General features: G+C 40.8%; 1 protein-coding gene across 4 annotated transcripts in view; it reads right to left on the bottom strand.

Moving 5' to 3' along the window:
- Nucleotides 1-13,283: 13,283 nt before the first annotated feature.
- Nucleotides 13,284-26,096, bottom strand: part of Ccr5 (C-C motif chemokine receptor 5) — a 31,884-nt gene continuing 19,071 nt past the window's right edge. Inside the window, exons 2-3 of one of the 4 annotated variants that reach the window (XR_010053918.1) lie at nucleotides 19,091-26,006; nucleotides 13,284-16,588 (exon numbers count right to left, since the gene is read on the bottom strand). Coding sequence is in view for 2 of the 4 variants with exons in the window: in XM_063264783.1 (XP_063120853.1) it covers nucleotides 22,533-23,702 (1,170 nt within the window). In the remaining 2 variants the exon portion in view is untranslated. Of the gene's footprint in view, nucleotides 26,007-26,096 lie in introns of all 4 variants that reach the window. The other 3 variants (XR_010053919.1, XM_063264783.1, XM_063264784.1) reach the window with 3 other exon arrangements.

The following is a 26,096-nucleotide window of genomic DNA, read 5'->3' as shown; positions in this document are numbered from 1 at the left end:
AAATAGAAGCAATAAAAAAAACACAATTTGAGGCAATCCTGGAGATGGAAAACCTTGGAAAGAAAGTAGGAACTATAGACACAAGCATTACCAACAGAATACAAGAGATATAACCGAGAATCTCAGGCATAGAAGATACCATAGAAGAAATTGATACACCAGTCAAAGAAAATGCTAAAGCTAAAAACTTTCTAACACAAAACATCCAGGAATTTTCGGACACTATGAAAAACACCAAACCTAAGAATAATAGAAATAGAGGAGAAAACTCCCAATACAAAGTCCCAGAAAATATCTTTGACACAAATTATAGAAGAAAATTTCTCTAACTTAAAGAAAGAAATTGATACTATGCAAGCAAGCCATCACTGTCTATTGAGTTCTGTTTATATGCTTTCTAAACAGCACATGCTCTCCTGTGGTTCTTACTTCAGCAAAATACCATGAGAGTCTGCCTCAGTAAAGCACCTTGTAAATCTGCATCATATATAAAGAAGCTTTCACTTCAATACCCAGCAAAACTTTCAATTACCATAGACAGAGAAATGACCAAAAATAGGAAATGTGTTAGAAGCTTCAAAATTTCATGAAAAACATGATATTAATAGGAGAGGTTTAAAGAAAAAATTTTCCATCTCTTGGCAACAAGCAAAGAAGTAATAATAAAAAAATCCTATGTGATCTCTATGCAAACAAATTCTGTTATCTGCTGGTAGTAACCCAAGGGGTTCCAAAAGAAATGACATCTGGCACATGGACGTTTTTCCATTTTGCAGAATTTGGAAAACAAAGGTATATTACACCAAACCATTGACTCACACTCAGGGTTTCAATGGGCAACAGTTTTAAATTCTGAAAAGACTGATTGTGCTATTATTGGAAATAATGCCAATTATCGGGATACTTGCACAAATTAAAACTGATAATGTTCCTGTATTTGTATCCAATAAAATGAAATAATTATTTCCATATTACAATATAAAACATGTTCCTGGTATACCACATAATCCCATTGGACAAGCAGTTATAGAAAGAGTCAATTGTACCTTAAAACAGATGCTTATTAAACAAGAAATGGAGAGTAAATCCCCCCCACCCGAGGAACAGATTAAATAATGACTTCCTACGTCTAAATTTGGAACAACAGCAGCTGGGTTATCAAAAACCTGAGAAACTTGGCCAACATAATATAAATATGTGTTGACATTAGAATGAAAACCTGCAATAGTTATTAGATGGAAACATGGTTATTCTTATGTATTTCTGGGGAATGAGAAAATATTGTCACCAACAAAACTTGTAAAGTTAAATCTTTAAGGGAAAACCTCATAGCAGAAGACATTTGTGAATGTCTTCACAAAGCAAATAAACCCAAAGTGATTTACCCTCACAGACTGTTTCAGTTACTGGTTTCTACAAAATATGAATGCACACCAACTTCAAAAGGACTAGCCCAAATAATCAACCACACAGAGACTGGACAACACATAGGCTTGACAGACAACACAGAGACTGGATAAAAACAGAGACTGTAACAAATGCTACAGTTAGTTGTTATTTGTTTGTTTGTATTAACCATTCTTTTCTTGGGCCCCAAACAGAAATTCTTTGCCCCAATTCAGCATGAGTCAAATATAAGAAGACGGTTGTCCTGATCCCTTAAGTTGGAAAGGATGGTTTTGGTTGTTTGATGTGCTATGGTTTTTATCATCGAGGATGGTAGGTTTAAATTATAGTATACTGATGGGAATTTCAGGTTATTTTGTTTGAATTATTGATAGAAATTTAAGTTTATTTTTTGAATAATTGTATACTTATAGGAATTTAAGGTTGTTTTGTTTTTAGTATAAATCAGCAGAAATTTAAGGTTTTCTTTGAATTATTGTATGATTATAGATATTTAAGGTGGTTTTGTTAGACTGTATTGAACGTAAGCTGCTTATTTAAAATATAATGTAAAGCTCTACTTTTATGGTTCTTATAATTATTTATTATTGTATGCAGATTGTTAATGTTAGGGAAAAGTACAATTTTTAAACAAAAGTGGGGATATGAAGTGAAAGTTTCTGATTGTGTCATGTGATGCAGACACATGCGGTGTCTTCCTGAGGCAGACTCTTATGAGGTTTTGTTGAAGCAAGACCAGTGGGAAGACATGTGATGTTTGGGAGAGTATAAATAGGACTCAATGGACAGTGATGGCATGCTTGTGTAGCTAGCCTTGCAATGCTTCATTGGTCTTCAGTCATCACTGATCTTCATTCTGTTGAGAGAGGCACAGCAATGAATTTCTCCTGGCATCCTGGTTGGTACTGGTTATTCCCACTGACTTGTGCCAATTCAGTGGAGGACTGGCTGTTTCTGCTGGATTGATCCACAACTGCTGATTTGTGTTCGGTATACTGATATTTCTGAACTGGACTGCTGGTATCCTGACTAATGAAGATTGGAATCATCCCAAAAGAACTACTTCTAATCAGGTCTACATGGGTCAAAGCATTTTAGAATCCTTATTAAAAGTTTGTTTTGAAAAATCAAAGCCTACATAAAGAGGTTAACCATACCCAAGAAAGAGAAGAAATAAATAATTCTAGAATAGTAAATCAAAAGAGCAGAAAAATAACTCACACAATAACAACAAAATAACAGGACTCGATAAATACTACACATTGATAACTTTCAATATTAGTGGTCTCAGTTCCCCAGTAAGAAGACACAGGATAATAAAGAAAACAGGATCCATCTTTCTGCTGCATCCAAGAAACACACCTTACCCTCAAGGATAGATACTATTTCAAGGTAAAAGGATGAATAAATGCATTCCAAGCAAATGGCCCCAAGTGTTAATCAGGTATTGATTGACATTTTAATACATGATAAAATAGTCTTCAAATCAAATCTCATCAAAAGAAATAGAAAATAACACTGAAGAAATACAGAAAGTTACAATCAAACAGGTGAACATTATGACTAAAACTCTCCAAGATGTGAAAAGGGAAATGGAAGCAATTTAAAAAACCACAAACCTAAATAATTCTGGAGATGGAAAACCTAGAGAACAGGAACTATAGGCACATAAGCATCACCAACAGAATACAGGAGATAGAAGAGAGAGAATCTCAGGTGTAGAAGATACGATAGAAGAAATATATAAAAATGTCAAAGAAAATGCAAAATCTAAAAAGTCTACTACACAAAACAGCCAATAAATCTGGGACACTTTGAAAAGACCAAACCTAAAAATAATAGGAATAGAAGGAGGAGGAGGAGGTGGTGGAGGAGGAGGAGATGGGGGAGGAGGAGGAGGTGGTGGTGGAGGAGGAGGATGATTTTCAGCTCAAAGGCCCAGAAAATTCTTCAACAAAACCATAGAAGAAAATTTTCCTAATCTAAAGAAAGAGATGCCTATCAAGTTACAAGAAGCTTACAGAACAATGAATATATCAGAACACAAAAAATTCTCTCATCACATAAAATTAAAAATGCTAAATATACAGAACAAAGAAAGAATTTTCCAAGCAGCAAGGGAAAAAGGCCAAGTAATATACAAGACAGACCTAACAGAATTGCACCTGATTTCTCATCTGAAACTCTAAAAGCTAGAAGGGCCTCATGATAGATATAGCAGGTACTAAGAGACCACAGATATCAGTCCAGACTATGCTCATCAGAACTTTCCATCACTGTAGATGGATATGAAGATATTCTATGACAAAACCAAATTTAAACAGTATCTTTCCACTAATCCAGCACTGTAAAGGATACTAGAACGAAATCTCCAGCACAAGGAGGACAATTACACACAAGAAAACACAGGAAATAGATAATCCCAGAGAAGCAAATTCAAAACCAGAGAAACACACACACACACACACACACACACACACACACACACACACACACACACAGAGAGAGAGAGAGAGAGAGAGAACCAATATCAAAATAAAAAAAGAATTAACAACAATTAGTTATTAAAATCTCTACATGAATGGTTTTAATTCCCCAATAAAAAGTAACAGGCTAGCAGAACGGACACATAAGCAGAATCCATCTTTCTGGTGCATACAAGAAACACACCTCAGCAACATTATTTCAGAGTAAAGGGTTGGGAAAAGGATTTCCAAAAAACAGACCCAAGAAACAAGGTGGAATAGCTATTCTAATATTTAATAAAATAGACTTTCAAGTCTGTCGCCAGGAGTGTCAACACACCTGAGAGCAGAGGTAAGACCAAGTTTTCTGCTCCAGACAACCCTCCTGGAGGCTTCAGGACACACAAACCCAGGAGCAGCTCTCTGTTCCCAGATCAGGCTGAAAAAAAAAAAACAGGTCTATAGGAGTGTTGATACACAGGCTTACAGGAGGGTCATGCCACTGTCAGAGACAACAAGACAAACTAACACCAGAGACAACCTGATGGAGAGAGGCAAGTGCAGGGACCTAAGGAACAGAAACCAAGACTACTTGGCATCATCAGAGCCTGGTCCTCCCACCAAACCAAATACTGAATATCCAAATGCACTGGAAAACCATGATTTGGATTTAAAATCACATCTCATGATGATAGAAGATTTTAAGAAGGGCATAAATAACTCCCTTAAAGAAATATAGTACAATACAGGTAGACAAGCAGAAGCCCTTAAAGAGGAAACACAAAAATTCCTTAAAGAATTATGGGAAAATACAACCAAACAGGTGAAGGAATTGAACAAAACCAAGAAGGGTGTTAAAAGGCATCTCACAGTGTAAGCTTGCAGAGCGTAGTTCAATGAGAACTTTAAACACGAATTCACCAAGGCTTTCTCTATGGAAAGCACTGTGAAGCCATATGGCAGGAGAGCCAAGAAACAAAAATTAGAAACTTTAGAAAGTACACACTTCCTACATGCCTACATACTCCCTTTGTATTTCACCAGGATGAATATAACCAATATGTTATCCTATCACAACAGAAAACACAGTAGAGCACAGCTGTGGCCCTACCAGCTGGAGGGGACTGGTGTTGCATCTGTCATGTTGTTCCACATAACTGTTCTCCAGACCATCCTCCTATTCCAGGGTCATTCCATGCATGTATCCTTCCAGAGGAAAACACAAACAGGATTGGACCCACATAGCCATACTTTGCACTTCTTGAGGGTTGATTTAGCCAATTGTAGGTAAGATCTCAGAAGACTAAAGTAAACATTTCTTTAACATGTGCCTACTTCCTCAGATTGGAGGCTATGCTCTGCATATTAATTAAATACGCAGGGGTTTAATATGCCAGGTCCCATTAAAAAGCACAAAGAGGTGTCACACTGTCTTCACTTAAATTCTTCTGGCTGAAATAAGATTTGCTGATGATAATCAGATACCATGGGTAAAGAGAAAATGGAGCATCTACTTTTTATTAGGTAGGAAGTTTTCTCACCCTTTGAAGTGGTTTATAGACAGGTTATGTTTTGCTTCATTTGGTTATGAAAATGTTTGCAAATATGTAACTGTTTTAATCCTCATAGACAGAGAGTTGATGAGGTCTAATATCTTACCTCTTGATTGAACTGAAAGGAAGAAGGGCCTAGACTCTCGACATACGATTCAGGAGACCTGAAATTAATGGGGCAAGGAAATACTGCTTCCTTTTAAATGGACTGGTCCAGAGAAACCACAGTCACAGAGCTCAAGGACCAGATGGAATCAAGAAATTTGAGTTTCTCAGACAGTATGAGGCTCTATGTTGAGCCACTGAGGGAAAATATGAAGTTCTTCTTTTCTTGATCCTCTCTATTACCCAATCGTTGACTTCCCTGTTTCCTTTAGTCATCTGTCCTCCAGGCCACCCAGTTAAGGGAAGTAAGTTGCTATTGTTTCCAATGATAGAGAAAGCATAACAGTTCCCAATGTTTCCAGTTCAGACTTAAGGGTCCCAGCCTTCAAGTAGTGTCTCACTATCTCTGATGAAGGACTGCTCCCTAAAATAAGACAATCTGTGTCAAGGAGTATAGCATGTGGCATGTATTTGTTTTTTTTCCAAGTTTAAAACATGTATTTAAAATACAATTTATAAAATGCTTAATCTGCCAACTCAGGAGCTGTGGGTTTGGATGAGGATCAGCAGAGGAGGACTGCAAGGTGCGGTGGCCCTCCATCCCAGTTCCTTCTATTCAGGTGCCCAAGGGCCCGCCTCCTGGGTCATATGACCAGAAGCAGGACCCCGAGGTTTTCTTGAATCTCTGCTTACCAGGGGTACTGGATGCAGTCCTGCTGGCCTATCCCTGAGCGCCACACTCCCAGATGGGGCAGAGCAGGGCATGACAGGGCAGGACAGGGCTGGGCAGGACAGGTGGGCTCTGGAAGGGGCTGATGGCAGCAGATAGGGTGTTGCCTCCTTTCTGTAGGTGGGGAGCACCCTGACTGAGGGAACTGAGAAGACTGGTCACCAGACCCGAACCCCCAGCTTCTTTGGTTATAGGCTGACATCAGAGTAGTGGCTCATGGGAAGTGGTTAGCTGGAAGGGCTGAGGCCTGGCTCATGGGGTCGGGGAAGAGCTGGGGGAAGGGACCATACCATGAAGGCAGACAAAGGGGCAGCAGTCTCAGGGTCCTGCCCTTCATCCCAAGGGATTTCCAAACCAAAGCCTGCAACTTATTTAAGACAGAAAGAAAAAAAAAGCACTTATGGAGTTATAGACAATTACAAAAAAAAAAAAAAAGAAAAAAGGAAAACATACACACAAAAATAAACCACACACACACACACACACACACACACACACACACACACACACACACACACACACACCAGTCTTCCCTCTGTTACTTCTTTAGTCGTTCCTGGCCACCTCTCCATCTAGAAGGCCAAATGCCTGACCGCTGGTGGGCGTGGGAGGCGCAGGGGCAGTGTAGGTGCGGCCTTATCTGGCCAGACAGAGAACTGGAAGAGCCGCTCTTGCAAGTTCTCAATGTGCAGATGCAGCCTGCCCTTCGCTTCCATTAGAGGGGACCAGGCAAGCAGGGTGGCATTTATCTGCCCTGTTTGAAGCCTTGTGACCCATCAGGACCCAACAGCTGTCTGGTCACATTTCTGGTGCCTGCTGGTGGAATGAGGACTGATGAGGATGCAGATCTGTGGAGGGGGCCTGATGGGAAGGCTATTGTCTTGAATCACAATGGACACTTTGAGAGGAGATTTGGATTTCCTGCCCGTTGTCTCTGCCTCCTTCCAGCTCTTCATCTTACTCATGGCTTTCCCTGGTATTTGGGTTTTTATTACCATACTTGAAGGATGATATGCTTGACTAGAGATGAGATCCCAAGAGGATTTAGGGAAAATGAAAGTCATATTATAGGTTAGGAAAAAATTTGAAGATAAAGTGTGGCAGAAATTGGTGTTTGACCTCGTGAGTATAGGGTTCCTCCAAGTTTTCATGTTGAGAGAAATAGAAATGTTGTGAGAAGCAGAGAATAATTAGTGATGCTTTGGGAGTTGATTCAGCTCACAAAAGGATCCAGAGGAAGAAAACTCTGTGAAGCTATAAAAGTGACAAGTAAATACAGTGATGAAGAAAAGTTTAATAAAGGTCGAAGAAAAAGAGATAAAGAGAGTGTTACCTGGGCTGGGAAGTTTGAGGAAAAGGTGAGGATATGAAATGAAAAGGGTTGGACTAAGAGGAGGAACTTGAACTAAGAAAAAGTTTGAATGAACTGCTCCTGGGCCAATGACTACGCAGCTGTAATCAACTTGACTTGGGAACCAGTCCGGTATATTGGCATAGTTTTTATAATGGCAGCATTGGTATTATCATCAACAAGGTACCTTTGGAGTAATAGTTATAAAAAGAGTCCATATAAAAATAAAAATAGAAAGTGAGGAAATGCTAAGAGAAAAATATAGCAAAGAGAAGCCCAGTCAAACATTCTCAGGCATTGTGCTCCAAAAATGCCCAATGCTGAAAAAGAAGGGGAAACCCAGGTTGGTACAGTGAGTACCCAGGCTGGGGCCACTTCCCAGAAGACCCTCATGAAGGTTGACTAGCAACTGGCAACACCTTAAAGAGCCAGGTGCACAAGATAAATCATACCACATTTCTTCTCTTGCTGCTTGTCTTTGCTACTTCGTGGGTAGCGAAGACAAGCTTCTTGTCTTTTTCCTATGTTTTATCCACCTGGTTTCACCCTCTAACACTAGATAGGAGAGAAAGAAGGGCAGTGGGGAGGGGGGGATTGCTGAATCTAATTTCTTTCCTAACCATTTCTCCCAGTTTACAGCCTAGCTCCTTCAAATATTTCTCCCAACCGTTCCTCACTTAGTTCCACAATAGTCCACTTAAACGGTCCCTTCTCCCAGGTTTCCCAATAGTAGCAGCTTCAAACTAACAACTTTTCTAGCATATCTGCTCAGCTCAGCTTCTCCTGGTTCAACTGTCTCCTAACAATATCTTCTGCATCAACTGACTTCTCCTCTCATTTCACTCGGTCTCTCTTTCTCAGCCTCTGCTTTTTTTTTTTTTTTTTTTTTTTTTGGTTCTTTTTTTCGGGGCTGGGGACCGAACCCAGGGCTTTGTGCTTCCTAGGCAAGCGCTAAATCCCCAACCCCCCCCCCCCTTTTTAAAATCATCTTCTCTTCCCAGAAATCTAAGAGGCAACGAACCAACACTGAACTATGGCTAAGTAGTTCTAACTGCTAACAATTCTTAAGGACACATCTGACAAGCAATAAGAGATTATTTAAAGGTCCAGGCACACAAGATAAATCACACTACACCCTTCCTCTACTCAGTGCATGGAGTTCTGTAACGAAGCAAGGATCATTGGGCCCTGGAGAGAAGTCTGCCTCTGGTGGCTGCCACAATCAGAGTTAGTCACGCCCCTTCTCCTGTGTCTTGCAGGCAAGGAACTTGGAAGACAGCAGGATATCCAGTACCATGTGTGAGTTGATAGAGGAGGCTTGGACAATGGCAGACAGGAGAAAGAAAGAAAGTCATGAGTGCACAACTGCTTGTTAGATGGCTAAGTGGAAGTCGAAATGAAATAGCAGCCCAACCCTACTTCTAACTGTAGTGGTTTGAATAAGTTTGGCCCTCATAGATAGGGCTTAGCCCATATGGAGTGACGGTATTTTGGAGTAGGTGTGGCCTTGTTGGAAGAAGTGTGTCACTGTTATGGTGGGATTTGAGGTTTCCTATTTTCAAGCTCCACCCAATGTGGGACAGTCTCTTTCTGCTGCTTTCAGATAAAAATGTAGAACTCTAGCTCTTCCAGCACCAAATCTGAATGCACACTACCATGCTTCCCACCATGGTGATAATGGACGAAACCTATGAAACGGTAAGACGGCCCCACTGAAATGCTGTCCTTTATAAGAATTGACTTGGTCATGGTGTTTTCTCATAGCAATGGAATGTTAACTAAGACACTAACCTAACTATAGAACTTTCTTGCTATATGTCACAGAATCACATGATGCTTAGTCTTCAAAAGAAAAGCACCATTGTGTAAATCCAGGATCATTCCAACTTCCCACTTGCAGTATCAATTTCTTTTGCTTTATTTCAAGCATTCTGCCTAATAGCACTCAGACCAGGATAATTTTTAAATATATTCAGAATTAGAAGAAAAGTAAAGCTTAGAGGTCTGAAACTAAGTAACAGTGAAAGTCCTTTTTACCATTCTAATGAGAAAATATAAAGCCATTGTGACACCCAGATTTCCATTGCAGACAGAATATCTGAGATAACTCAAAAAAGAGAGGGAAAGTTGGGCTCAGGGAATGGGTGAAAGACTAAAATGTGTAATCCTGAGGGCCAGAATTCAAGTGCCTGGAACCCATGCCCAGGTACAGTAGCTCAATTTTGTAATCCTGGTGTATCTATAGAGAGACAGCAAGAAGAGACAGGAGAGTACCCAAAAGCTCACAGATTGGATAGGTTGGCATACACAGCAGCAAATTACAAAATAAAGAACCTCAAAAAAGGTGCAAATTGAGGTCTGACATTCAAGAATGTTCTCTCCACAGATGTACCCTGACATTTATGTGTATACCGGAACTCATGCCAACATTCACATACACTTAAATAAACACGAACACACACACACACACACACACACACACACACACACACACAAGGTGGGGGGGAGGGTGAGAGAGAGAGAGAGAGAGAGAGAGAGAGAGAGAGAGAGAGAGAGAATGAATTCAGGATGGGGACCAAGCCTTTAATACATAGGCCTTGGAGACATTTATTGAAACCACATTCATGTCCTTTTCGTGGCATTAAACTATGTTCTGTGGCTTTGGCCCTTGAAAACTTTAGCTTTGAAAGTCTGAATTCTTGCTTATCACAGTAGTTATATTCCACTTCCATAATAGAAAGTGTCACTTTGTACTCTCACTATCCCCTTCATGTAAATCATTCATTCATTCATTCATTCATTCATTCACTCAACAACTATTCATAGGTTACCCAGAATCTGTCCAGCCCTGTTCTAGATACCAAGGATTCATCAACAAACTAGAAGATAAAATCCCGAACTTCATGGAGCTCAAACTCAACAGTCAAAAGTAAGTAAGTGAACGGTAGGTAGTAGCATGGTGCATTCATGGGCCAGTAAAGTTATAAAAGAGAATTGAAGGACTGGGTGGATCAGTAGCAAGAGGCAGCCTTGCTGAGAGGATAGGCAAGAAATCAGCAAAGGTCCTTCAGTCCTTACCCTAGCTCTTCCATTGGGGTCCCCACGCTCAGTCCAGTGGTTGAGTGTGAGTATCTGCATCTGGTCAGGTGCTGGTAGAATCTCTCAAGGAACAGGCACACCAGGCTCCTGTTAGCAAGCGCTTCTTGGCATCAGCAATAGTGGCAGGGTTTGGTATTTGTAGATGGGATGGATCTCTAGGTGGGGTGGTCTCTGGATGGCCTTTCCTTCAACCTCTGCTCCATTTTTTTGTCCCCGTCTTTTCTTTGGACAGGAACATTTCTGGGTCAACAATTTTAATATGGATGGGTGGCCCTATCCCTCAAATGGGGGCTGTGTTTATCTACTGGAGGTGATCTCTACAGGTTCTATCTCCTGGGGACCCCAGTGGAAGAGCTAGGGGAAGGACTGAAGGAGCCGAAGGGGATGGCAACCACATAGGAAGAACAATATCAACTAACCAGATCATCCAGAGCTTTCAGAGACTAATCACCAACCAAAGAGTACACATGGAGGAATTCATGGCTCCAGATACATTATGTAGCAGAGGATGGCCTTATCTGGCATCAGTGGGAGGGGAGGCCCTTAGTCCTGTGGAGGCTTGATGCCCTAGTGTAGGGAGATGCTAGAGCAGTGAGGTAGGAGTGGGTAAGTGGGTGGAGCAGCACCCTCATAGAGGCAAAAGGTAGGGGATAGGAGGGGGTTGGATGGGAGGTTTGTGGAGGGGTAACTGGAAAGGGGGATATCATTTGAAATGTCAACAAAATAGTTAATATAAAAGAAAGAAATCAGCAAAGGATCAGTCCAATAAAAACAGCAGTTGCCCATTCTTTTTTGCAACATTCTTATATCTATGGTACTGAAAGTATACATTAGGTCCTACTTTTAGCAATAACTTTAAAATAAACAGAAATACTCTGTAATGTAGTATTGATTCAATTTTAAAAGCAAAAGATACACAGTCCATATCATCAACAACGTAGTGCTTTCAACTCCTAATCTACCCTTTGCAGTATTGGATACAGACTGTAGGGACCACCTTTCACTAATTTTGCAAGCATCCATACTATGAATTGGATATAGTCTGTGTTTCACAAAATTTCATGTGTTTGAAGCTTTGTTTTAGCGAGGTGATGTTGGAAGAAGAGAGTGAGAGTTCATTAGAAAGGGGCACTGATGCAGTCCATACATGGTCTTGATAAGTTCATGTAAGACTGAGTTAATATAAATAAACAAAAATGGTAACTTCTGGGTTTCTGGATTCTTATCTCACTATGTGACTTTTTCTGTTTTCCTCATTCTCCTGTTATAAAATGATTCCTTTAGGTCTTCATCAGAGCTGAGTTGGTGTGAATTTGTAACCTTAAACCTCCAAAATGAGCTAAATAGAACTCTCGGTGTCTTCCTACTGAATTTTGTTGACAGAATAGGTAGCCTCTAGTAAAACTTTCTGGCATCTTGGTAATATATTTCTTAACAAAGCATATAGTCACCTTTTCAAAAACATTAAGGTGTTACTTGGCAGAATTTACATGGGGAGACACGACACAAACAAATTCACCCCAGAAAAGGAATCAATTATGTATAAAGATTGCATCAATATACAATTCGATAAACCAATATTTTTATTGGGGTTACTAACAGGAATATGGGTGAGGAGTTACTTAAAAGAATTAGGAATGACTCAAAAGTAGCTGCATGACTCATAAGGACTGCAACTCTGGAGCTTTCTGTACAGCTTAAGGAAACCAGTCAGAAGATCTCTTTTCTTTGCAGCTGGGATAGTCAGAATTTCCTTTCACCACAGTTGTTTGCATGTGGTTTTCACAGAGGAAATGGTCATAAAGCAGAATGAAGGAATTCTTTATTTTAGTTTATGGTTTCAAAGATATCGCTACTTCCTGCATATTGAAACATTTAGGTGAGGCAAAAAAATCATGAGATTCACAAGAAACATATTCAGCAGCCCATGAAACTGGTGGTTCTTCCCTGAGGAAGCATAAATAGCACACATTCTCTGGGAGGATACTCTTTGATGGAGCTGCCTGCAAATTGTTCAGGAACTTCCTGTTATGTTACTTTTAACATCCATGATGGTATGGGCTTTTCAGTGACGTGACTGCCTGAGTCACACAAGTTTCTGTAAGTAGCCCCTTAACCATGTTCCTGTAAGTAATCCCAATAAATTCAATGGTTTACCAAGTTATGTTTAAGCAGAATCATACTCTTGGTCTATTGTTTTTTACTTATTTGAATAAAACAGACACCTTATTACCTTTTCCAAGGAAATGTTATAAATGGGAATGTTCAGTTCATGTTTGCTCGGCCCTATGTACTTGGTCACAATATCATGGTGGCAAACAATGTGATGGAGGAGGTTATTCACCTCATGATAGACAGCAAGCAGAAAGAGACAGAGGAAGAAAATACCTTCAAAAGCACACCTACAATAACCTGCTTCGTCTAGTAAAACCATTCTCCCAAATGGCTTCCACCAACTCCCAAAATACCATCACCATATGGCACCAAGAATTCAACACAATAAACTTACTGTGGGACAATTCATATTCATGGGATAACACAGAGGCATGAAGGATAACAAGAGAACCTCTATCTTGTGAATATCACTCATATATTTAAGGCAGTTTCAGGCTTATAGACTTAACATGTATAACCCTTATTGACCACTTAATAGTTCACAAAATTCCCCCCTCAACACAACTTATACCAACCTAGGAAGAGGGCTTCTTTCTCATGGGTATTGCCTGACACATAAACATTAAGTTCAGCTCAGTGACAGAATGTAGAAATGCCAAGATGGTGAGTGCTAACTGAGTACATGTATCAAGGTTCTAAACTGTCATTCAAAAATAGACTGTTTGGAAGTATCATAATTGGGTATATTACTTATAACTGTCTCCAAAAATATGATTTCATAGACTATCTAGCCATCTAATTTTAACTACAATATAGAAAATTTAAAATGTTTACAAAAAGAATATATAATGATGAAACTGTCAAATAGCATCTATTCTAATAGTTGTATAATCCTTAGTGGGAAAAGTACCAAAACTACTTTTAGGAAACAATCTGTTTTCTGCTGTATTAGTTGTTTGAGTTTACATGAGTAAATATTCACATGTTGTGAATTTTGGAGAACTACTTTTTGGTAATATAGAGATGAGGTATGGGGGGAAAAGCCACAGAATCCAAGTGGAAACATTTTATCACCTGTTGACATCTGTTATTTTCAGTGAAAGAGAAAAACTAAAACTAAGATCCAGATTATTTGGATTCTTGGGAATCCAGAGCTCCAAGAAGGTGTGAACCATGTGTGTGTGAAAGCTTGTTGATCAGAGACTTCCCTATATGGGACAGGATGAGGAATCAGGCAGCATAGAAGGAGCCATAATGCAGTAACAACCAGTGTTCAACTAATACTATAAGGAACAGTAGAAATAAGATGGTCTTGAGGTGTTGGAGTACACTGTGTAAAGGTGTGTCTCTGTCCTTCCTCACCTACCTAAGAGATTCTCTGATTGGCTTTAATAAAAATCTGAGGGCCAATAGCTTGGCATGAAGTGGAAGGTAGGACTTCTGGTAGAGAGAAAGGGGCAATGGGGAAAAACCAGAAGCAGGGATTCAGGGAGACGACTTGGAGGTGGATGAATGTGAACATGAGTAGAGAGGTAGAACAGGTCATGGTGGGACATGAGCAGAATTAGTCTGGTTAGAGGATCTGGGAGGTAGCCCAAGTTAAACCCTAAACTTTAAAAATATACAAGAATCTCTATGTCCTTATTTATATAGCTGTCCAGTCCGTAAAAGTCCAGTTACACTGAGGAGTGTTCTGAATATTGGAAATTGGACCAAGTCTTTCCACCAGCTCCCATATTCATCCACTCACTATGAAGCGACATAGCCCGAACAGGTAGTTCCAGGTCTCAGTAGCTCCATACCTAGTAACCAAGAAAGTGGTAGGTGTATTGGCCCTGAAGAGAGTACCTGAACAGCTCTCACAGCATCCTTTATAATTAGAAAAGGGAATCTGGATTTCTTACAAATTGTATTTACTCTGAATAATAAGAAATGAAAACGAAAATTCATAAAACCACAATTTTGTAAGACTATAGAAACCACACAGGGACACCTCACCCTGAAAGAGGAAGTCATGTGTCCAATGAGGACACAGTATTTATTGCTCCACCAGACCATTAGGTTGGCTTTTTATTCTGTCCACAGAATGTGAACAAAAAGATTAGAGATCTACCCAGCCCCCATTTTTCTAACTCTCCTATTTCCTCTTCTTAGATGACTATTTGGACACCCAAGATTGATGGGGTTTGGATAGCCTCTAATAAAAATGTTTCAATATTTTAAAATTAATAAATTAGATACCATCCTCATTTTACAATAGTACTTCTAATAAAATTAAATTATGTCTTATCCTAATTGTACAGGAAAAGAGTCTCAGTCTGTGTGACAGCCTAGATGGATGTCCTGGGTTCTAAATCTTGTTGAGTGCTAGAAAGCTCTGCTTCTTTCCTGCTAGATATCCCCAGGGACAGCCCCTGAGACTCCTCAGGAGTTGCACACCATTACTTTCACAGGTTCCAGAGTTTTCAAGGATGTAATTTGAGCCACTCCTATCTGCCCTATCTGACCCTCATCTTTTCCTCTCAAAGGATTCAGTCATACCCTCTGGGATGATTATTAATAAATGCCTCCACCCCAAGTAAACCAGACTTTCTAGACCACAAGGCGTCTCATAGTTTCTGAAGAGACCAGACACGGGGATAAAAAAGAGAAGTGTCTTTCTGGAGTAAAGAAGAAAAGTATTTTTTTGTTTTGTTTTCCATTCTTTTGCAACAGATCGCCGAGGAAAAAGCAGGCATGAATTGAGTGGTCTCCCATTCATATACCATCACAAGGCTGTGCATGTTTTGTTGTCTACCCATGCCATGTGCCAATCTTCACAGCATTTACAATTGTTGACGCTTTACTTCCTCTTCCTTCAGGGTCCTCTTCCATGGGCTGCTATGTACTTCTGACCCACTTAGCAAATTTTCTTGTTCTTTAGATGCTTGCATTACTTTAAGTTCTATAAAAGGTATTTTGTTCACCCTGTGGCATCCATTTCCCATGACAACCAGGATTATATCTATATTTAGTTATTCTTCTTAGTGCCCTGCCAGTATTTCACACCCAGTTTCCCTACTGCCTAGATTTTTCTCATGGTTTCTAACTAAACTTGTCTTTAAAACTGAAGCCATCATCCTGCTTTCTAAAGCCAATGTTCTTCATTTCCATGAGTTGAAAGCCAAGCTTGACTTTTCACCTCTCCCTATATTCAAGTCTTCATGATCTTCCAGCTTCTCTCATCACGCTTAGAGCCATTAATGCCTCCTACAGGGCCTGTATATCTGAGACAGTGCCTCTGTTTTATTATTAAAGAATCACTAGTCACATATCTGACTTCAGCCTGACTCTTCCACCACTGTCTCCACAAGCCATCACCAATAAGAGGTTTAAAACTGGCGCTTATACTGTATTATTCACCCTATATGTTCCATGCAAAATCTCCTATATGTCTTCTGTCTTCACCTTCTTTGGGTTCTCTGCATCAACCTATAGGCAATGGCTGCAATCTGCAGTGGTATTCTTGTAGCCTTTAAAGTTCTCCTTACTCTCCCTAGTATTGAGGGGGAAGATAAGCTCTGAAAGTAGGGAGTGCCATTCTTTAGGTTAGGATCACAGATGGAATAAAAACGAAGAAAAAGAAAACCAACCAAAGCAGCTCTTCTTCCTGTGCTTCCTGGCCATGACGCTTGTTACTCTGCTGTACTATTTTCTTTTCACTATAGTAGATGAACATCTCTGAAATGGATTCTAGTTCCATTGTTTTTTTCAATTCTCCCTTCTGTAAGGCAAAGGACATAGTCAATAAGACAAATCAGCACCTACAGATTGGGAAAAAATCTTCAGTAACCCCACATCTGATAGAGGGGTAATAATCAAAATATATAAAGAATTCAAGAAGTTAACCACCAAAATACCAAGCAAACCAACCAAAAAAGTAAGTATAGAATAAACCAAGAATTTACAACAGAGGAATCTCAAATGGCTGAGAAACACCTAAAGAATGTTCAAAGTCCTTAGTGATCAGAGAAATGCAAATCAAAACAACCCTAAGATTTCACCATACACCAATCAGAGTGGCTAAGATCAAAACCTCAAATGACAACACATGTTGGTGAGGATGTGGAGAAAGAGGAACACTCCTCCATTGCTAGTAGGATTGCAAACTGGTACAACCACTTTGGAAATCAGTCTGGAGAGTCCTCAGAAAATTGGAAGCAGTGCTGAAGACCCAGAAATACCACTCTTGGGAATATACCCAAAAGATACCTTACCATGCCACAGGGGCACATGTTCTACTATGTTCATAGCGGCCTTATTTGTGATAGCCAGAAGCTGGAAACAACCCAGATGTCCCACGACAAAAGAATGGATACAGAAAATGTGGTTCATTTACACAACAGAATACTATTCAGCTATTAAGAATGAGGACATCCTGGGATTGGGGATTTAGCTCAGTGGTAGAGCACTTGCCTAGCAAGCGCAAGGCCCTGGGTTCGGTCCCCAGCTCTGAAAAAAGGAAAAAAGAAGAAAAAAAAAGAATGAGGACATCCTGAGTTTTTTAGGCAAAAGGGTGGAACTAGAAAATATCCTGGGTGAGGTAACTCAGATCCAAAAGTATATGCATGGTATGTACTCACTAATAAGTGGATATTGGCCAAAAAAGAGCACAGAATACCCAAGATACAGTCCACAGAACTCAAAAAGGTCAACAAGATGAAGGGCCCAAGTGAGGATGCTTCAGTCCCACTTGGTAGGGAGAAGAAAGCAATCACAAGAGAAGAGGGAGGGAGGGACCTGGGATGGAAAGGGGATGGGGTGGTGTGGTCTGGGAAGAGGGAAACATGATCTGGTATTGGGTGGGGAAAAGGACTGAAGCCCTGAGGGCCAGTGGAAAGAATGGAAACAGGTGACCTTGGGAGGTAGGAGATTGGGGGAACCCTCCTTAACGTACCAGAGACCTGGAGGTGAGAGACTCTCAGGACTCAAAGGGAGGGACCTTAGATGAAATGCCCTACAGTGGGGAGAAGGAACTTGTAGAACCCAAACCAGCAGAAAGACAGGGCATCAAGTGAGAGATGGGGTTCCATCCTGCAGTCAGAACTCTGACCCATAATTGTTCCTGTCTGAAAGAACTGCGGGGATGGAAATGGAAAGGAGTCTGAGGTAAAGAAGGTGCAGTGACAGGCCCAAAGTGAGATCCAGCTCAAGAGGAGGCCCCAAGGCCTGACACTATTACTGAGGCTTTGAAGAGCTCACAAAAAGGGACCTATCATGACTGCCCTCTGAAAGATACAATAAGTAGATGAAAGAGTCAGATGCAGATATGTGCACCCAACCAATGAACAGAAGCTACTGACCCCTGTGGTTGAATTAGGGAAAAGCTGGAAGAAGCTGAGGAGGAGGGTGACCCTGTAGGAGGACCAGCAGTCTCAATTAACCTGGACCCCTGAGATCTCTCAGAATTGATCACCAACCAGGCAGCATACACCAGCTGCGATGAGGCCACCAACACATATACAGCAGAGGACTGTTGGGTCTGGGTTCAGTCAGAGAAGATGCACCTAATGCCCCAGGGAGTGGGGAGGTCTAGTAGGATGGGGGTGGCAACATCCTTGTGGAGACAGGGGAGTGGGGAGGAGGTATGGGATGTGGAACAGTTGGAGGGTGGACCAGGAGGGGAATAAAATCTGGAGTGTATAAAAAAAGAACAAATAAAAAAGAAGGAATATATAAAAATAAAAATTAAAGAAGGCAGTCATGTTTGAAAGACATGTCTAATTGAGGGGCAGACAAAGTAACAAATCAGAGAAAGATTTGACAGAATGAGTCAGAGATAGGATACATCCAACTATAATAAGAACAGACAGGAAGAGAGGCCACTTAAGAGGGCAGTGCAAAACAGATAGGGGGGAGGGGGAAGGAGGGGGAAAGAAGGAGGGGGGAGGCAATTTCCCTAGGACAGTTTTACAGAGAAATGTTGCTGGTGGAGACAGAATGAGCCAGAGGCCAGAGGATGAGAAGGAGCCAGAAGATTAGAACAGATTGCCAGAGTTAGTTTGAGGCCAAGCAGAGCAATTCAGTCAGAAACTGAGAGAAGCCAGTTTGAAGCAGAACTTGGAGAAGAGTTTGGTGTCAGAACTGCTGAGTTGAACCAGACAGCCAGAGTTCAGAAAGAACTAGAAACAGTGAAGCTATTCAGCAGAAAGCCTCTGAGATGACATCTGGTTAATAAAATTAAACTTTTACACTTTCCTTTGAGAGGGAAATCTTGTGTACTTACCATACTTTGTTTTCCCTAGTGATCAGTGGGCACCTTTGATCTCCCAGTGTTCCAATACTCTTCGTTCTTAAAGAATCCACTTAGCGTTCTGAGGTTGTTTCCATGTTTATACATAATTTCCATTGGAAATCCACTTATTTTTCTACAGATATACTTTTGTTTATACTTTGTGTAAGAGATTTAACCCAACCTCCATGCATATACAAACTAAGAAGGGTCAGAAGTCATATAGCAAGTGAGTTTTCTCAAGATGGCCCAATGTTTTCCAAGACTGTGATGGGTGTGTTCTGAGATGCAGGGTCCTCAGGAACTTTATCCTAGTGCTGCTTCTTGTTGCCGATAGTCCTTTCTTGCCACTATTACATAGCCTAATGATTGGTGAACATCAGCCCACCCTATTGAGCAGATTTCCTGAAGAATCAATATGAAGATGTACTTTCATGTAGCAATGCTATGTAGATGAAGCGCTGATTTCAAATTCCTGATAATGATTTTTTAGAACTCATAAACTGATACAAGCAATCTCAAGTCTCCTTTAGAATCAAAGCTGCAAATAGAACTCTGTAAACCATCATCTGTCACAGGCCAAATGCACGAGGAAAAGAAAGAAAGCTTTGAACAAATTTACAATCAAGGAAACATTCCTTCTAGGTCAGGAATAAGGCCATAATATGGTAACTAAAGGTCAAAACCTGGGAATGGGTAATTTACTGTAGACACAAAGACAGAAAATAAATGGTGCCGCGTGCCCAACGTCTCACCAGTAAGAATGATGCGCAGCAACAGGATTCTTCTGCGAACAAGCCTTTACTGTACAGCTCTCTTGAACAGGGACAGGGGACCACGAGTGGCAAAGTTGCTCGCCTTATATACACAACAGTATGCTAATAATCTCTCAGGGATTGGTGGGGCACGGATCACCCCACTATCACCCCACTACTTGTCCTCCAGGGATTGGCAGAGAATGAATCACCTCACTAGCATGGCACCGCCCCTCATTAGCATATTAACGGCCAACTGACACCAGGTGCAAAACCTGTGCATGCGCAGTACCGTTGTTCACCACTGGAGGGCGCCCTACATCTCCCCCTTTTTTGTTTAATAAAATGAGTGGTCTAGATCTGGGTGTCACGTCAATCTTGTCATTGCTCCTGTCTTAGGTTGTTCTCATCCAAACTTGGCCTTACCCGTCGTAGAGTTACCCTATCGCCACCGGGCCCCATGTCTTAGGTTGGTCTGAGCTCGAGGAAAGTTGCCTGTCTCTGGATACAATGACTCCACATGACAGTGACAAAAATGATCTAGGGCGAACTCCTAATCTTTCAAAGAGGCCAGCCATATGTTGGGAGAAGCACCCTTTTTAATGGTGGTCATAGCCTGGTAAACAACCACTTTGTGTCTGGCATGTTCTCTTTTTAAACGGCCAATAAGCCAGAGACCTACTCCGCATCCCAGGAGGACAATAGCTTCCCAGGCAAACATGCCCGCCCACTCCCTAAAAAGGGAGAAAGCATTGGTAATCCATGAGGTCAAATCTTCAACTGTGATGGGGTCCAACCTAGTGCTGTTGAGGACAGAAATCTGCATCAGCAATTGTCTTGATAGTTGCTCTGCTTTCATGGACCAGTTTCCTTTCAGATAATTCGAGATTTCTTTGTTCTGTTGAGAATGCTGAAAAAAGTTAGTTCGCAAAGGAGTAATGCATAAATCTCTAAGGGAGGAAACGCAAGACAGCTGTGTCATATGATACAGTGCTTCAATTTGTTCTTGAACTAAATCTATCCTTTGATTGGCTAATAGAAGGCCAGATGCCAAATGGGTATTAAATTCTTCTTGTATCTCTAGCACCACTGCAGTTCTTTCTACAATCTGATTGACAGTCTCAGCCGTCTGTATTTGATTGGTCATAGCGATTGCAGCTGTGGTAGCTGCGGCAGCAGACAGCACAATGGCTGAAATTATGACTGCCGTAATTCCAAAATCTCTTTTGGCTCTCAGCAAATTAAGAATAGGAAAGCTATCTGGGTTTGCCTCCACTGGGAATGGCACAAAGGAGGGAATCTTAACTATCACTGCGGTGTCATTGGTGCCATCCCAGCATTCAGCTAAATAGCAGACTACATCAGAGCATCTTACAATTAAAAACACCATTGCTGACATTAGTGCTTATCAGAAAGAAAAAAGGTGATCTAACACATACTGAAGTACTAGTGGCAATATTATTTGCCAAGAGGTTATTATATTGAATATTGATCAACCTGGTATCACCTTGTCTGGTAGCTGAAACATTATACAGCACGAAGTTCTCACCCATCAACCTAGCAAAGGGGGTCAGGGATGTATATAACCCTTGCTCATTGGACAGCACCCATTGAAACCAAGGCCAGAGATTATGCTTGCCAGTCTTATTCTCAAAACAGTAGAATTGCTATGAACTGGCATGGGTACTGGCCAGGATCTGGCAATAGCCCACAAGGTGAGCGAATTAACCTGTATTACTATTCCCAGTAGTAATAGTAGGGTTCGTAGTCTCATCTTCAGGAAGAGCAGAAGGCAATTTTCGAGTCAAACGCTCAGGTACCCAAATTGGATTTTCTTGATTCTGCGGAAAAACACAAACAGCTCCCCTAGATCTCGAAATCACAGGATCTGGGCCACGTCATTCATTAGTTAAGACATCCTTCCACTTTATTTCTGCATTAGTTATAGGTGTAGTAGTAGCATGGCTATCTGCAGCAGAGCAGCCATGCGCATCCAGAATTAAGAAATTTAGAGTAAAAAGAGCTAAAGAAAGTTGTTCTTTTGGTGTTCGGCCGCTGGCAATTCCCCCTTTTTGTTTTTGTATAAGCTCTTTTAAGGTATGATGTACTCTTTCCACAATTCCTTGACCCTGAGGATTGTATGGCAATCCTTTAGTATGTTTGACCTGCATTGTCTGGCAAAATGCCTGAAAGGATTTAGCAGTGTAGGCAGGCCCGTTGTCTGTCTTGAGACTATCAGGCTTTCCCCAGGCTGCCAATGCCTCAAAGCAATGGCTAATGGCATTACGAGCCTTCTCACCAGTCATCAGAGTAGTGTGTATAATACCGGAACAGGTATCAACAGAAACATGAGCATATTTTAAATTTCCAAATTGAGATATGTGTGTGACATCCATCTGCCAAAGTTTTAGCGGGATCAGACCATGAGGGTTAATCCCCACATGAGGAGGGTGGTGAAATTGAACACAATTCTGGCAAAGTAACACCACATCACGAGCTACAGCTCTAGAGATTTTAAATTTTTGTTGAAGAGTAAAGGCAGGTACATGAAACTTTTGATGAAATTCTCTAGCGAGATCAACCAGAGCGACATGAAAAATAAACTCTCTACGAGTACTAGCATCCACCAGGGCATTATTACTGGTCATGGGACCAGGCAAATTAGTATGGACTCGAATATGTTATATAAAAAATTTATTTTTTCTGGCCCAAATCAAATTTTGTAATTCTAAAAGAATTTGACATACAGTACTAGTCGACCGAATTGGCCCTGCAATTTCAAGTGAGCGCACAGCATTAACTACATAAGCAGAGTCAGAAATTAAATTAAAAGAATCATGAAATCTTTTGAAAACTTCCAATACAATTTTACATTCTGTAATTTGGGGGGTGCCTGGACTATATTGAATTAATACTGGTTCTTGAGAATCAACCATATAGGCACCTACACCTGTTTTGGAGCCATCTGTATAAATATCTAATGCTCCAGACAAAGGCTCTGAGGCAGTGATCTTAGGAAATATCACTGGATGTTCAGTAAAAAATTGTAGCAAAGGATCCTTAGGATAATGATTGTCAAACTCTCCATCAAAACTACTGCGTAATATCGCCCAATCATCTATCAAGGCACACAATGTTTCTATCCGAGCAGTTGTATATGGTATAATAATTTTCTTGGGTAAAATACCAAAATGCTGAATACAAGATTTAACGCCTAACACAGCAAGCTGTGCAACAGCAGAAGGGTAATATTCAAGGGTCTTATTAGGAGAAATATGGGGATAAATCCAAAGAAGCGTTCCCTGTTGCCATAGCACTCCTGTAGGTTGACGAAAGATTCTCAGTATACACAAAAGGAGATCCTCCTTTTCCTTGTACCTTTTTAGCATTGCCTTTTCCAACCTTTCTTCTACTTTCCTCAAGGATAATCGTGCTTCCTTGGTTAAAGCACGGGGTGAAGTAAGCTGAGAATCCCCTTTCAGGATCTCATAAAGTGGTTGTAAATCTACATTGGGCATTTTAATATAGGGTCGAATCCAATTTATGCTTCCTAGTAATTTTTGAAAATCATTTAATGTTTTTAAATGATATTTTTGTAATTCAATTTTCTGAGGGGAAATACTATGAGGAGTGATTTTAGTTCCTAGATATTCCCCCATTTGGCCCATTTGAACCTTTTCAGGTGCTATGAACAATTGATTATTTTCAAGCACCTTAACCACTTTTGCATAAGCCACTTCTAGGGTGCCACAATCTTCATATCTCTCCCTCTCACACTGAGCAGCCTCTTCCTTGAGATCAGCCTCATTATCCCAAAATCCAGTCTCCAAAACACCGAGTCTATCCTTCATGCTACAAGGTTTGACTGCCAATTCCTACATATGAACGCATGATGGTGCGGTCTCCAATACTTAAATAAAGAGACATTGCCTTAAAATCTTTTAGAAGCCTGGTTTCTAGGGTAAGATTTCCATAAAAATATCATCCCAATTTAGACCTGTTTCCCTAGATTGGCTCATGCCACATGTTGTCTAGAATGACTCCATCCAAATTTACCAGTTTTATGTCAACTTTCTGTTACTGATGTTACATTTTTTTAACCATATCCAATAACTTAAAAGCCAATAGTCCATAACCAAGGCATGTAGAGAATATGTATACATTTAAAACCAATCAGAAACAAAATTGAAGTGGCTACACATACCTTTAATATTTAAATCAATCACCATTTTTACTTTTTCTAGCTGTAGTTTTAAGAGAAACACCTTGTCACCTGTTGAGTCCAATAATCACAGTCAAAGATTTTTTCTAAGAGAGACAGCCATCAGTTCCATTTCCTTAGAAGCTGTGAAGCTCCTGGTGTCTTTAGGATCAGCTAGTATAAACATTTAGCCAGCCCCCTGGGGAGCTTGCCCAGCCGACTTAGGCTTCTAGCTACAGATGCAGGCTCCAAAAGCTAATTGAAACTTTTTATTTATTTGTTCCTTTCTTGAAAGGAGTTAAAGCTACATCAATGGGTGAATCAACCAGCCTTTAAAATTTTAACCTTTTCTTTTAAACATGAAACATAAAACATTCAAGCAACGAGAAGCAAAACCCAGACATAAATTGACATACATAGACAGCTTGGTGCACCAAGGACAGACAATAGACACAGAGGAAAAGAACTAGATGGTGTTCCACCAAAGGGACCCTGACATCTTACCTAAAGAACCCAGAACCAGAAATAAGCACTTCTTCAATAGGAGCCAGCAAGGAGGCAAGACGTCTCCCACCTCCTTCTGTTCCCAGGAGAGGTCCAAAAAGTTTAAGCTCATTTCCTTCTTTTGCCAAAGCATCTGTGGAGAGTTCGGGAGGACTGTTTTTCTCAACTCCATTCTCTCTCTTGTCCAGGGTGTAAACTGTCTCTAGTCAGGGTCCAAAGACTAAAAGCATCTATGAGAATCAACTTTGCTTCTCTAGATTTTAACATAACTCTAAAAGAACACATACACAAAAACATTTTACCATTATTACCTTGTCCCCTTTTGACCACTACCACTACCCCAAATCTTTATCTTTGCACATGCTTTCAATTTCTGCGATCCTTCTGAATTCTGCTTACTGCCGCCTTTAAAATCTGTATCCACCACCTGAGTTCCCATTCGAGAGGTCAATACGAGTCTGGTGGTGGAACTGAGATTGAGTCCTGTGCTTCCTTTTGTTGCTCTGCGGGAGGCCCGGGACCCGATGGTTCTACCTTTAGTTTCACTTTCTCTAAGCTGTCGGTGATGCTTTCTAGATTGTCTGACATTTCTAAGGTCAAGGCTTTTAAAGAAGAATATATCTTATTTGTTTCCTGGTCCTGATTATCCTCTTTTTTTTATCTCTGCCTTCTCTCTGTTCCTTTTATCTTCTTTCCTTTTCTTTTTTTCTTTCGAGACCTTTTCTCCCTCTGACATACTTTCTTGTTGCTCTGCAAGGACCCTCTGACCTGTCCTAACGGCTCTAACGGCTTCCTCACATCGTTTATCCTCTAAGTAGGCAGGGACCATTCGCCAAAGAGGTTTTGGTCCGGGCTTAAGCTTGCTGTCTGTGGCTTCTCTATCCCACACAAAGAAAAAAAGAAACAAAATTACCAGCCTTGCCCACAAAGGATCCATAACTTTCGGTTTCTTCACAGTGGCTCTCCACCTAGGCCTATATCTTTCTTCCTCATATATGGCTGCCTCTTCCTCTAATTCCTCCTCCTCTGACTCTGACAACTCTTGCTCAGAGTCACTGACAGCCAGTTCTAAGGCTTTTAATTCTTTAAATGGATACAAAGTATCCTCTCCGGATGACTTCTACTTCGTCCTCCGGGGCACACCTATTTTTTCCTCCAGCAGCGTTTCTTCCGCCTTTTGTATCTCTTTCACTTTTGTTTTAGTAACCTTTTCCTTTTTGCGCGCTCCTAATTTCTCACTCCGCTCCGTTTCTGACATGCTCTCTTAAATCCAAAAAGGGGCATGCCTCTCGAAGCTTACCTTTTAATTTACCTTCTCGCAGTTCTGAATCCTCTTCAGCACACTGAAGGGTCCCCTCGGCACTGGTGATGTTGGTTTCCAGGTTTCGGCACCACTTGTCTCGCGTCCAACGTCTCGCCAGTAAGAACGACTCTCGGCAACAGGATTCTTCTGCGAACAAGCCTTTACTGAACAGCTCTCTTGAACAGGGACAGGGGACCACGAGCGGCAAAGTTGCTCCCCTTATATACACAACAGTAT

The sequence above is a fragment of the Rattus norvegicus genome, chromosome 8 (genome assembly GCF_036323735.1).
Source record: "Rattus norvegicus strain BN/NHsdMcwi chromosome 8, GRCr8, whole genome shotgun sequence".
NCBI classification, from domain to species: domain Eukaryota; kingdom Metazoa; phylum Chordata; class Mammalia; order Rodentia; family Muridae; genus Rattus; species Rattus norvegicus.
The sequence above is the reverse complement of the archived record's forward strand: the minus strand, read 5'-3'. Positions and strand labels throughout refer to the sequence as shown.